The 13,169-nt window shown below is 44.6% G+C and overlaps 1 protein-coding gene across 1 annotated transcript; it reads left to right on the plus strand.

Annotated features, from left to right (window-relative positions):
* Positions 1 to 267: 267 nt before the first annotated feature.
* On the plus strand, positions 268 to 2,745 carry LOC147483383 (polygalacturonase-like). Its single transcript, XM_086579545.1, has 5 exons — positions 268 to 476; positions 897 to 978; positions 1,063 to 1,167; positions 1,252 to 1,372; positions 2,521 to 2,745. Exons 1-5 carry the CDS (start codon positions 356 to 358, stop codon positions 2,743 to 2,745), a joined length of 654 nt encoding a protein of 217 aa, XP_086435671.1. The 5' UTR covers positions 268 to 355.
* The last annotated feature ends 10,424 nt before the right edge of the window (positions 2,746 to 13,169 follow it).

Raw genomic sequence — 13,169 nt, forward strand, 5'->3', positions numbered from 1 at the left:
TATGAATAGTTGCTAATATTTTTTAGAATAATTTAATATAACGACACCTGTTCGTAGGACGGGTTCGAAAGCTAGTATATATATAGGGGGTGGAATAGAGGCACGCGATTCGTGAGCCACATTCTAGCAACGATCTATCCATCCTCTCCATCCGTTTTAATCTAATGGTCATGACCGAAAAGTGTGTCGCCAGTTTTCACTTAGAAATAAAAGGAGGGTATTTTCGGAAAGCAAAATTTACCAAAGCCCAAAACCCATTTTCTGTCCAAATCAGTTCGACCTTCTTCTCTCCAAAATTTGGTTCGATCAATTTCTCTAAACCCTTCTTCACTGAAACGTCGATCAATTTCTCTAAATGCATCTTGTTTTCCAGAAATGTGTTAATGTTAAAGCACTCAATCTCCAAGTAACTGCACCTGAAGAAAGCCCCAATCTTGATGGAATTCATGTCACGGAAACACCTAAACATCCAAATTGCTAACGTGTAATTGGTACGTGTATACTAAATTACTAATGATTGAAAATGTACCCAATACTATGTAATTCACATATGCAAGATTCAAGAGAACCGCTTTGCATGGCCCTTTGAAACATTGAGTTTGACCTTGCCTCTATGGAAAACAGTATTATGGTGCCATGTCACAAATTCCCAAACGTTGAATTGAAATATCTAGATGGCTTCTCCAAATATTTAGTGGATATTTCTCTTTGTTCTTGGAAAAATTCTTAGTATGATACGATCATGGCAAAAAAATTTGAGGCTCAGAGAGTTTTAGGTCAGGCACATTCATGGAGTGACAAATATTTGCATAGTACCAACTACCAACCAGTGCCTTAAGTTTTTGTTTACCACATCATGCATGATTTTGATTCAGTGAATGTTTTATGATGTTAAGGTGACGATTGTATCTCTATAGTAAGCGGATCTCAAAAAGTTCAAGCTACGAACATTAATTGTGGACCAGGACATGGAATCAGGTATCCGATTCTCAGTTACTAACAGTTTGGATATGTTGTATCCGATTCTCAGTTACTAACAGTTTGGATATGTTTTCTTCCCAGCATTGGAAGCTTAGGAGCCGGCAATTCCGAAGAACAAGTTTCAGACGTAATCATAGATACTGCAACCTTGTCAAGAACAACAAACGGAGTCAGAATTAAGACTTGGTAGGTAGATAGAAGTTCAATTCTATTGAAGATTTTGCAAGAACAATTGTATGCGCTTATTTGCCTAGATGCATACCTAAATAGGTATCGAGGTTCTGGAAGCGCCGAAAACATTGTTTTCCAAAATATTGTTATGAATGATGTCAAGAATCCTATCATCATTGATCAAAACTATTGTGATCAGGATAATCCATGTAAAGAGCAGGTACCTATAATGACCCAAGCTAAGAAACTTCATGCCATAATTCAACCCTGTAAATAGTTCTAATTTGATTGGTCTTTTTTCCCCCAGAAATCAGCTGTGCAGATAAGTAATGTTTTGTTCAAGAATATCAAAGGAACAAGTGCTTCAGAAGTGGCCATAAAACTTGACTCCAGCAAAACACGTCCATGTCAAGGGATCAAGATGCAAGCTATTAATTTAGTGGGAGAAAATGGTGCATCAGCTAAAGCTTTATGCGTGAGATTAAGTTGACAAAACTTGGGGAGATTTCACCGACTTGTTCATGAATATCTGAGGGGATTCTTTGTTATAACGATACAGCATATATAGCATAATCATTGATTGCAAAAGTTACAGAGATACAATAAGCAGATGCAAATAACATCTCATGTATTCATTTGTAATATAGAATTGAATAAAATTTGACAGAGTTTAAGTTTATTTTGAAATGGCTGAACTACTCCCATTGCAACATTGCAAATCTAGAGCCGCATAACGATGAGGTGTATAAAAATTGAGACGCATAACGATGAGACGTAGCACATTCTAGCTGGCTACTAATAACACAAGGATGGACTTGATAAAAAAAAGTACACCATATCCAATGCCTAACATACATATCTCAAATTGAACTTGAACATATCCTACGCCTAGCTAGCAACAACTTTTCACCAACATAACAAGTTAGACCATACATAAATAAGTTTCAGAAATCTGGTCTTTGCAGCTGATCGTGAGTTTTACTTCCCAGCAATATATTTTAAACCCTCTCTTCAAAAATTAAGACGTAGTATTTGAATGAATGAATAGCATTTTCCTTCAAGGGTATGAAAGATTGAAGATGGTAATGGAAGTTTGAAGAACTTTCCTATTTTATTAAAATACTGTAATATTGGTATATGATACCAATTGAGTTGAGTAACATACTGTAGGAAAGAATTGATTGGAATAATATAAGATTTGATTTGATTAGAGGCGCTAAATCGTTTTCTGTGATACTATATACGGGTCATTTGTTACGAAAAGTGATTGTTCTTAGTCAAGGGGTTTTGAGTCTTTGGTTCTACTATTGGTAGTGACTAGTGATGATATTTCCACCAGGGCACCAGGCATTCATGATTGCCTGGAAGAAAGCTATGCGAATAAGTAATGTCTTCTACAAGAACATCAAAGGAACAAGTGCTTCAGAAGTGGCTGTAAATTTTGACTGCAGCAGAACACATCCATGTAAAGGGATCATAATGCAAGATATACAATTTGTGGGAGAAGAGGGCAATTCAGTTGAAGCTTCATGCAAGAATGTGGAATTGACTAAAATTGGGAAGAATTTGCCGAGTTGTTCAAGAGTGAACTAGCAGATTATGGTTCTTGTACTGATACAACATATGAAGACAGAAGACCTAATATTATGGCATAGTACTAAATTACCATTTCCTCTGTGCCAGGGATAGCTAAACTATGAGTCATTCTTGAGATCGTATACACTCTCCAGGGAGGAGGAACTTGAACTTATCTGCATTGTAGATCAAGTAAGACGGAAGAGCGAACATGAGCGGTGATATTGATTTTGAGATTGATCCCATCTTTTCTATCGGCTTTTGTGAGTTATATTCTTCAGGGAAGCATATCAAAGAGATTATCTATAATGACATAATTTTTTTTTTTTTTTTTAATTCTTACCAACTAGGGTGCAAACTTATATAGAATAATTCTCAAACAGTAATTGCTTTTAACAGAACACTCGGACTCAACCGGAGGTTCTCGGGCATCGAGAGAAAAACTCCACACTAGCAACGCCATAAAATCTAAAACAAAATATGTTATATAGAACTAGAATCAAGCCTTTTACCTTAGCCAAAAGTTTCGAATGATCTTAGAGATGTCACCGCTGAGAAGACCTAAGAACGAGAGCATATTAAGAAAACAATTTCCATTTTGCAACCTGTTCATTTTAACATTCTATAACTTTGATATTTTAAAAGGAAGATAGACCATACAGATATCAACTCATTGATCTATAAAAATAAATTAATTAATTAAAGAGGATACATATTAATTCATTGATAGTTTACTTACTATCTAAAAGTAATAATTGCTCAATATCTCCTAATATCCTCTTTTCCACATACAAATGGAAATGTCGGATGAAATATTACCAGCTAAATTACTTAATTATTCCTATATGCAAAGTGTAATTGAAAACAAAGCTGTAATGTTGTCTCGGATAGATCATGCTAAGAAACATGATGGCAGAGGTCAACCGCAAACAACATCGAGTAGAAAGCCGGTATGGTTATCCTTTCACAGTTTTGAATGTTGAGTAGTTCGACATCGAACACCTCAAATTGCTTTGAGCTGAAAAAGTCGATGGTCCAACCTATAAAATACAAGACCATCGACCATCGGTGTTGTTGGAGACAAATATCAAAGTTTTGAAGTAAAATACACCAGCTAAGAACTTTTAATTCTCTCGAGTCGTGTTTTCCATAGTTTAGGTCCTTTGAACAAAGCGTCTTTTCCTCGGATTTCTTTTTAATACCACATTTCACATTTTGTGCAAGGATAACTAGATGGTATAAAAAAAACATAAAGCTAATTAAAATAATACATCAAAAGATAGTGACACTTCTTTGGGGCCCCTAATGCGGAGGAATGATTACTCGTCTCTTTCCGCCAGGCTTCATGTCTCTTATTCCTTCTTCAAATCCTGCTTCAGGTTAGTATGTCGTTTAGAGCCGATAATACAATTATGCAGAAAGAACATGATACACATTAAAAGAAAGGTTTACCTGGAACCAATGAATTAGTGCCCATCCGAATCTTGGCTGGAGCGCCTTGCAAGTATGTGCCATCAATGCGACGACCAGATTCATTGTATCCAACATAGTGAAATGTCACTTGCAATTGAAGGAAATTGAACTCCGGAGGTCATTATGGAGAGAGAGAGTTACCTACATGAGGCGTCTGACTTTGGAGAGAGAGGAGTCGACGTTTCAGTGAAGAAGGGTTTTAGAGAAATTGATCGAACCAAATTTTGGAGAGAAGAAGGTCGAACTGATTTGGAGAGAAAATGGGTTTTGGGCTTTGGTAAATTTTGCTTTCCGAAAATACCCTCCTTTTTATTTCTAAGTGAAAACTGCTGGCGATTACACTTTTCATCATGACCATTAGATTAAAACAGATGGAGAGCTGGGATAGACTGTTGCTAGAATGTGGCTACAGTAATTGTACCGTTGATAATGAAGTTGTACCTCTGAATTTCTCTCCAGCTTTTGATGAAAGGTACGTGTGTGTATATATATTTTGAGATACTTAAAATAATTTTTTAACATGAAATTGAATAGTATAAAAATAATGTTTAATGCACTTTTGTAAAAGCAGAGTGGCCTAGCTACGGGTTAAATTCTAGTATATATATATATATATATATATATATATATAGCCCAGCTCTCTAACGGACCACCCGTTTACGGATTCTCGTCATAAATAATAACTCAGTGTCTGAAACAAACAAAATCCCATTTGCACAAAAAAACACACAATATTTTCTCACCCTTTGTGACTTTCTTTCTGCCCCTCTTTTCTCTCTCCTAGTTCTCTCTCCCCATTGTCGCCACTCTATCCTAGTCCCTTTAAATCTATATATTTATCTCCATCTTCTTTAACCAGGAAACTAGGACTGCTCATTTTGCTGTTTTTTGTCGATTGAAGCTTGAGAGCTTGAGAGGTGTAACAACCAAATAAGATATAAAATGAAAAATTCAAAACTTGAAACAAACAAAGCTTGTTGAACGGGGTTTACTCTGCCTTTTATCTTGTGTATATGGATAATTTTGGTGGGTACAGATGGCACCAAGTGCCACTTAGAGGATATTGGTGGAGAATAAGGGGAAGCACTACTTAGCTTTTAAAAGATATTTAGTTCTATTTGTAGTGTTGCACTTGGAGAGAAGTTCATTCAATCAAAGACTATTTCATAAGCAAGTATCACCGAATCAATCTTTAGTTGGGGTTAGGATGTAGACACCTAACTTGATGAACCTTTTTCTTAACAAATCTAATTACATATTGATCTTTCCAATATCTAGATTATATTATAACTTTTGGTTCTCGGATTATTGGATGTTCAAAGATTCCCATGGAGGATTTGAACTAAAGCTCCTCCTTCATATAGCCCAAGTCTACGTTTTCTAGCTAAGCATTATCCATTTGTTCCTTACGATCTGGATTTACCTATTTCCCTTTGAGAAATAAGTAGAAAGAAGCGGAAAGGGGCTCACGTTTTTTTGGCTCTAGCTGCCGCCGCCTACTTTAAAAAACCACGATCTGGAACACCCCAACCAAAGAAGTCTCTCCGCACCTATCTTGCCTTCCTATTAGGTTTCTGCGGTTCCCTTGCCCCACAATGAGTAGAGATCATTCAAGAGCAGGGGTCCAAGTCTTTTATACATAGTTCCTTGTGCTAATAAGAAATTATATATGATGCTATACGTAATCTAAGAGAACCGATCTTTTAAAAGGTGGAGGTGTCGCTTGAGGCTGATCTAATATTCACTACTAATTCTCCATCTATTATTAACCTTCGCTCAATCTTCTTAGTTCTTGCAATCCTTTTCTAGTTATGTGCCGGTTGTTTGTTTAAAATATCTTCCTTCAGCGTTATGGTTGTTGGTTTTCTTGGTTATTATGTGGAATGCCATTAATCTATGTAGACTGCGATCTTTCTTCTCTGTTAAACTTAATATGCTCTTTGTAGTGGTAGTATTGGGGGCCCAAAGGATCCAAGAAAGGATGCGCCCGAGTTAACGAAAGGTAGCATGCCGCATGGCCTTGGATCGGGGGCTAAGTCACGTGTCGCGAAGATCTGAAACCCTACACGCGTAGAGAAGGAGACCGCGAGATGGAGGGACAGGTGACGTGGAGGGCCCGGATGAAGAAAGGAAAGGATATAAAGAGAAAGTGAAGGGAAGAGAAAGAAAGAAGGAGCCATCAGAAAAGAGGGAGAATAGTGTCTGAAGAGAGAAAATAGTGAGAAAGAGAGGATTGAACAAAAGTGTCTGTGAACGAGGGGTTAGGGCTTGTAGTAGAAAAGGGGTTGTAACATTTGGCGCCGTCTGTGGGGACCGAGGAAATGGCACCAAAGAAGGCGGTGGGTAGACCTCGGAAGGTAAGAGTCCTAGAACAAATGCGAAGCGGCGGTGGAGGAAGGGGAAGAGAGCGAGGGAAGGAAGGGGAGAAGAAGAAGTTAGACTTATGCGGGGAGGAGATTGAAAGGCCGAGGGGAAGAAAATGAGGGGGCTGAGGAGAGAAAGAGAAAGGATGAGGAGGAGTCCAGGGGGAAGAGACAAGGAGGAATCGAGAGAGAAAAAAGGGTGGAAGAGGAGGAGGAACAGGGCCGAGTGCGGTGGACAACCCAGCTGATGAGGATTAACGATGGAGCAAGTCCAACAAATGATTAACAACGACCGGGAGGCGAATCTGCCGCAAACGAAAGTTCGACGGGCGGCCATTGAGGTGGTGGCGGATCGAACCATAACCCACCGGCAGATCGCGATATGGACTTCGAGGTGCCAAAACGTTTCAATCAGCCAAGGTTTGAGAGAGATATGCCGGAACGAGAGACCCGGCAGATCACATCCATCACTTTTGGCAACAGATGCCTCTCTGGCAAGAGGCGAAGTACGATGGTCTGCGGTGTATGATGTTCCCGGCCAGTCTTAAAAGAGGGGCTTCCGATTGGTACTATCGGTTGCCGTCAAGGAGCATAACCAATTTCCAAGAGTTGGAGCAAGCCTTTGTTGATCACTTTATACATCAGAAGCAGAGGGTGGTAGACATCGCGACCTTGTTTAATGTCAGACAAAGGTCCGCCGAATCAGTCAGGGAGTACCTATGTCGCAAAGGCGTAAAACACTTAAAGTAGAAAACTGGATGAGAGGACAGCCGGTAATAAGCGTTCGAGAGGCTGCGACCAGTGCACGGAAGATCGGTCCGTGGCAAAAGAATGAGATTGCGACATTGCGAGAGCTCTATCCGCGCGTGTAGAAGTATATCGATAATGAGGACACTATGAAAAGACTCAAAGAGGGGAGCTAAAAAGGCGATTCACTGGTAGAAAAAGGAAGGGAGCGCAGGAAGACGGAGGAGAAGACAGAGGTGGGGAAAGGTATCGCGGTAAGGCACCGCAGCCAGAGAGGGGAGAGAAATGGCACGCAGGGGAGCGAGGAGAGAAAGCCATACCGCGAGGTGGAACAAGTGCCCTGGCGAGACCGTTGAGCGAGATATCGCCGCGTTGATAAAAGAATGTCTTAGGGATATGAAGGTCCGCGAACATTTCTGCCGAAATGCCTAACAAGCCATACTGCGAATATCACCAGGTGCACAATCATGGAACAAACGACTGCTATGCTTTAAAATGGTTGGTTCAGAGATTAGTTGAGAAGGGAGTGATGAGGGAGTTCGTAGCAGAACCACAGAATAGGGAGCCGATGCCCAATGTGGGAAGAATATTGGGAACCATAAACGTTATCTTCAGTGGGGAAGCACTGAGTCACAATGACCACCGGGATAAGGTCAGGAGGACAACGAGCATTCAACAAGTTAATGAGGCCCGCCGAGGGCAGAGTTACGGCACGGAGCTAAGGAAAGGGGAAGAGGGGATTACATTCTCCAATGCAGATCTCCGAACCGTGGATACCCCGCATGAAGATGCACTAGTCATCACTGTAGTGATGGGTAATTATGTGGTCAAAAGAGTCCTGATTGACTGTGGCAGTGCCGTGGATTTGTTGTTTAAGGGAGCTCTTGAGGAGATGGGGATGGACCCGGCAACTAAAGGCCCCCGCGGACCGATTTGTTGTATGGGTTCAATGGGGAGCGTCCACGGAGCCTATGGGTGAACTTTTGCTGCCAGTGACAACGGGTTCGGTGACGGTGTTCTCGAGATTTATGGTGGTGGACTCCCAATCCCAGTACAACGCGATCCTAGGGAGGAGATGGATACATTAGATGAGAGCGGTGCCCTCGACTTATTATCGTCATACGCTTCCCCTACCCTACGGGGAACATACGAGGTCCGCGGAGATCAGGTGGCCTCCAAGAACAGCCACCAGAACACAATTAAGAGGATATCCCGTGAACCAGGGTGTGGATCGGCGAATCCAAGGAAGAGGTCGGCATAGCAATTACAGTGCGGGGCCGTGGAGGGGGAGGAAGAGGCCGCGATGGTTCCGAAGACTTTAGATAAAACAGAAGTAGTGGATCTGGGAGAGGGCGGAGATGGGAAGTTGACGTCGATTGGATCGAGGCTAACGAGCGAGTGGAAGGCTAAGTTGGTGCAATGTTTGGTGGAGAATAGGGACATGTTCGCATGGGGAATAGAGGATGTTACGGGCTTGGATCCGGGATTCGCATGTCATCGCCTACACATGAGGGAGGACGCGAAGCCGGTGAGACAGAAGATGAGGGGAATGAGGTTTAAATACGCGGAAGGAATCCGGGAAGAGGTTGTCAGGCTAAAGAATGCCGGGATCATAAGAGAGGTGGAGTTCACGGAGTGGTCATCCCAATATAGTCGCGGTCAGAAGAAAAATGGGAAGGTGCGAATGAATGTGTGTCGACTTCAGGGCGTAAACACAGGTGTCCGAAAGATAGTTATCCCGGCGCCGCTGCGAGTGGACGAATTGGTAGACAGAACGGCGGGCTTCAGAATATTCTCATTTATGGATGCGTCCATGGGGTACAACCAGGTCGCGATGTATGGTCCTGATCAGGAGAAGACATCATTCGTGGTAGAAGGAGGCACATACTGCTATACAAGGATGCCATTCGGGTTGAAAAATGCGGGGGCTACATTCTAGCGGTTGGGAGAGAAAATGTTTGAGGGCAAGATCCGACGGGGCATTGAGATATACATCGATGATATGGTGGAAAAAAGCATGTCAGAATTAGAGCACCTGGAGGGGTTGAGGGAGACGTTCCAGATACTGCGGGTCCACAACCTGAAACTTAACCCAGAGAAATGCACATTTGGAGTCACCACAGGGAAATTTCTGGGGTACATCGTGACGCAGCGGGGAATAGAGGCAAACCCCGAACAGATAAGATCGGCCGGGTGGAGATGTTGCCGCCCGCAGCAATGAAGGAGGTGCGTGGTTGGCGGTAGAGTCGCGGCTCTCAACAGGTTTATCTCAAAGTCATCCGACAAATGTAGGTCACTGTATCGACTGTTGAGGAACACCACATATTTCAAATGGACAGCGGAGTGCGAAGAGGTATTCCGGGGGCTTAAGAGTTATTTAGAGGAGACACCGTTGCTGTCGCGGCCCGAAGTGGGAGAAAAACTATTTTTGTACTTGGGGGTCACAGATTACGCGATCAGCTCAGTCCTCGTTCGGGTAGTAGATAAAATAGAAAGACCAGTGTACTTCCAGAGCAAGACCTTATTAGACGCAGAGACTAGGTACAGTCGAGTAGAGAAGTACGCCCTAGCCTTGGTGTTCTCGGCCCCGGTCGGAAGCCCCATTTATTTGAAGCCCATGCAAGAATCGTGGTGACTAACCCGCCTCAAAAGCTCTCGAGGGCTGAAAAAATCGGGAGGATCTTTGAAATGGGCCGTGAAGCTTAGTTCATATGAGATTCAGTATCAAGTCAGGACAGCGGAGAAGGCTCAGGCAGTGGCGGAATTCTTGGCGGAGTTCCCTGCAGAGGATCCTACATGGGGGGAGGAGATGGTTTTGGAGCCCGAGAGAGAGGAGGAACTGGATTGTCTGAACCCCTGGGATGCGAGGAATGGTTGGAGGGTGTTTGTTGATGGATCAGCAACAGATGCTAGCAGCGGAATAGGCGTGGTACTGGTCACTCCGGAGAACAATAGGTTAGAGCAGACGATGAAATTGGGCTTTGCAGCATCAAATAACGAGGCGGAGTATGAAGCTGTGATCGCGGGCATGAGAATGGCGGTAGAGTTGGGCGTGAGAGAACTCACCGTATACTCCGACTCCAATCTGGTGGTATGCCAGGCGAATGGGGGATTCGCGGCTCGGTGTCCTAGAATGGCAAGGTATTTGGGGGTCCTACGGGCTTGGGCCTCAAAGTTCAACCAAATCCGATTCATCCATCTGAACCGTGGGGAGAACCGCCATGCCGATGCTCTGGCTTACGTGGCCGCCGCCATTCCAGGATCTGAGGAAAGGACAATTGAGATAAGGAAATTGAGCAGGCCGAGTACCGAGGAAAAGTTAGAGGTAATGATCACGACGGAGGGTGATGATGGATGGATGGGTCCGTTCAAACAGTTCTTGGAGGGGGTCGAGGTGAAAGACCCTAAAGAAAGGCGGAGATTGGAGCAGGCGTCTCGGAGGTACACACTGATTCGAGGAGAATTATATAGAAGGAACTTCAACGGGCCTTTATTGAAATGTTTGGGGCCGAAGCTGGCTCAAGAGGTGCTCAGTGAGCTTCACGAAGGAGACTGTGGGAGTCATTCAGCGGGCCGGACAACGGTACACCGGTTGTTAACACAAGGTTACTTTTGGCCGCACATGAAAAGAGATGCTGTAGAGTTCTCCAGGAAGTGCGAGAAATGTCAAAGATTCTCTCAACTAATATGGGCCCCAGCCGAGCCGCTGCACTATGTATCGAGTCCGTGGCCATTTGCAATGTGGGCCCTCGACATAATGGGGCCACGCCAATGGCCCGAGGTAAAAAGGAGGTTCCCGTTGGTCGCGCACGGACTACTTTACAAAGTGGATTGAAGCCGCCCCGCAAGTGGTAAAGGAAGCCCAAGTAATTAAATTCTTGTGGGAGAATATCATTTGCCGCTTGGGTTCTTGATGCCATCGCTGCAGATAATGGATCGCGAGTTTACGGGATCGAGTTAAGAGCTTTCTGCAGGCCTATCATGTGAAGCAGGGTTCTCGCCCCGCGACAACCCCGAGGGCAATGGGCAAAAGGAGTCCTCCAACAAGACCATACTAAACAATCTCAAGAGAAAGTTGGAAAGCAAGAAAAGGGCCCGGCCAACGAGCTTAACCATGTACTATGGGCATATTGAACGACGGCGGACCACTACCAAGGAGACTCCCCTTCTTTAGCATATGGTGTTGAGGCCGTGATACCAACGTAACGGTGGCAGCTACTACTAGAACCTCGGCCATCGAGGATGGATCAAACCGGGGCATCCTAGCCGGAGATATGAATCTAGCGGAAGAAAGAAGAGACACCGCCGCGATCCGACTAGAAGAGTACCATCGCCCGCCCCAACGGCAAGCATACAACAAGAGGGTGAAGCCTAGGAGCTTTTAAGATGGGAGACTGCGAATGCTGCGGGGTAACCCCCAACACCAAGAAGGTGAGCGAGGGAAAGCTGGGTCCAACATGGGAGGGGCCTTTACGTGGTGATTGAGGTGGGAGGGTCGCACCTACATGTTCTGCGTAACCTTGGAAGGGAGAGCCGTTGAAAACCGTGGAATGTAAGGTGTTAAAGAAATTTCATGAGTAAATGTAAGGGGAGTGGTGTAAAACCACATGAGCTAGTTGTACATATATAAAACTTTAGCACTTTCGAGATGGTTAATGTCGCGTGAATTTTTATCGCCTTCAGAGTAAGAGAGGGAACGGAAGGGAGAGCCTTCCGAGGGACGAAGTCTAAAACTCGGTCCGGGCAAAAAGTGTCCACGACGGGTCGCGAGATTCAGCGAGCCGGCGAGAGGAGTCGCCCCGGACACAATATGAGATGCCGGCAAGGGGAAGCGAAGAGGCTTCGTCTGCCCGCGGACAAGGGGTCCGACATGAGTATAGGTCAAGGGCATGGTCCCGACCTGAACAGGGGGCAAAGGGAGCGAGGCTCCCGACCAAACGGGTGGAGACGATGATAGAGGATCATTACCACTAAAGTCATGCAAACATCATATACCGACAAGGACACTTGGGAATTACAGAGACAAAATATTTGGTATATCCATAATCAGTTATCCTCAACCAGAGAGAGTAAAAATAAAACGAAAAGTATCAGAAACACTGCAAATAGTATCAAAGAAGCCTGGCCAGGGCACAAAACATGCCATTTCAAGCAGAACACACTTAAACATTTTCCTGGATCACTGACTCGGCGGCTTCCTCGAGGGCGGCATCCGCAGCAGCGTCTATCACCCCGGCCACTATGACAGCGGCATCATCGACCGCTGAAACAGATTCCGGAAGGGGCGCCGCCACCTCTGAAGGGGGGACCGCGGTCGGGGCTTCAGGGAGAAGTCGCCCTTCCTTGATAAGCCGCTCATGCTCCTCCTTAATCTTTTTGGCCACCCTCTTGTCGGCCTGGGCATGGAAGTGATCCTGGAGCTCATCCATGTCGGTGTCGTGCTGCTTATGGAGCGCCGCCATTTCAGCCTGGTGCTTCTCAGAGAGGGAAGCCGCGGGCGGTATGTCGAGCCAAAGAGGGTTTCCCGATTACTCAGCGGTCATTAACCTTATCCATATAGGCGGGCCGGGGCGGCGTTTCGCCAGTTTTCATTTCGCCCCGGGCCCCGAAGCTTCTCCATCTCCGCGCCCTCATTCTTTTGCTCCAGCGGCAACGTCACCGTCCAATTGGTCGATCCGGGCCCTTGCACCAAAAAGGCCTCGGATCATGTAAGAGATGTCCAAGCTCATCTGAAAAGAAATAACAGAGGTTAGAGCATTCAAAGGGGGGGAAGGGAAAAGCACCCAGTACAAGAGAGAGAGTACCTTCTCCCAGCCAGTGTAAAAAGAGGTCCGGTGAGAGTCAAACGTTCCCCCATCA

The sequence above is a fragment of the Coptis chinensis genome, chromosome 8, assembly GCF_015680905.1.
Source record: "Coptis chinensis isolate HL-2020 chromosome 8, ASM1568090v1, whole genome shotgun sequence".
In the NCBI taxonomy this organism is placed as follows: Eukaryota; Viridiplantae; Streptophyta; class Magnoliopsida; order Ranunculales; family Ranunculaceae; genus Coptis; species Coptis chinensis.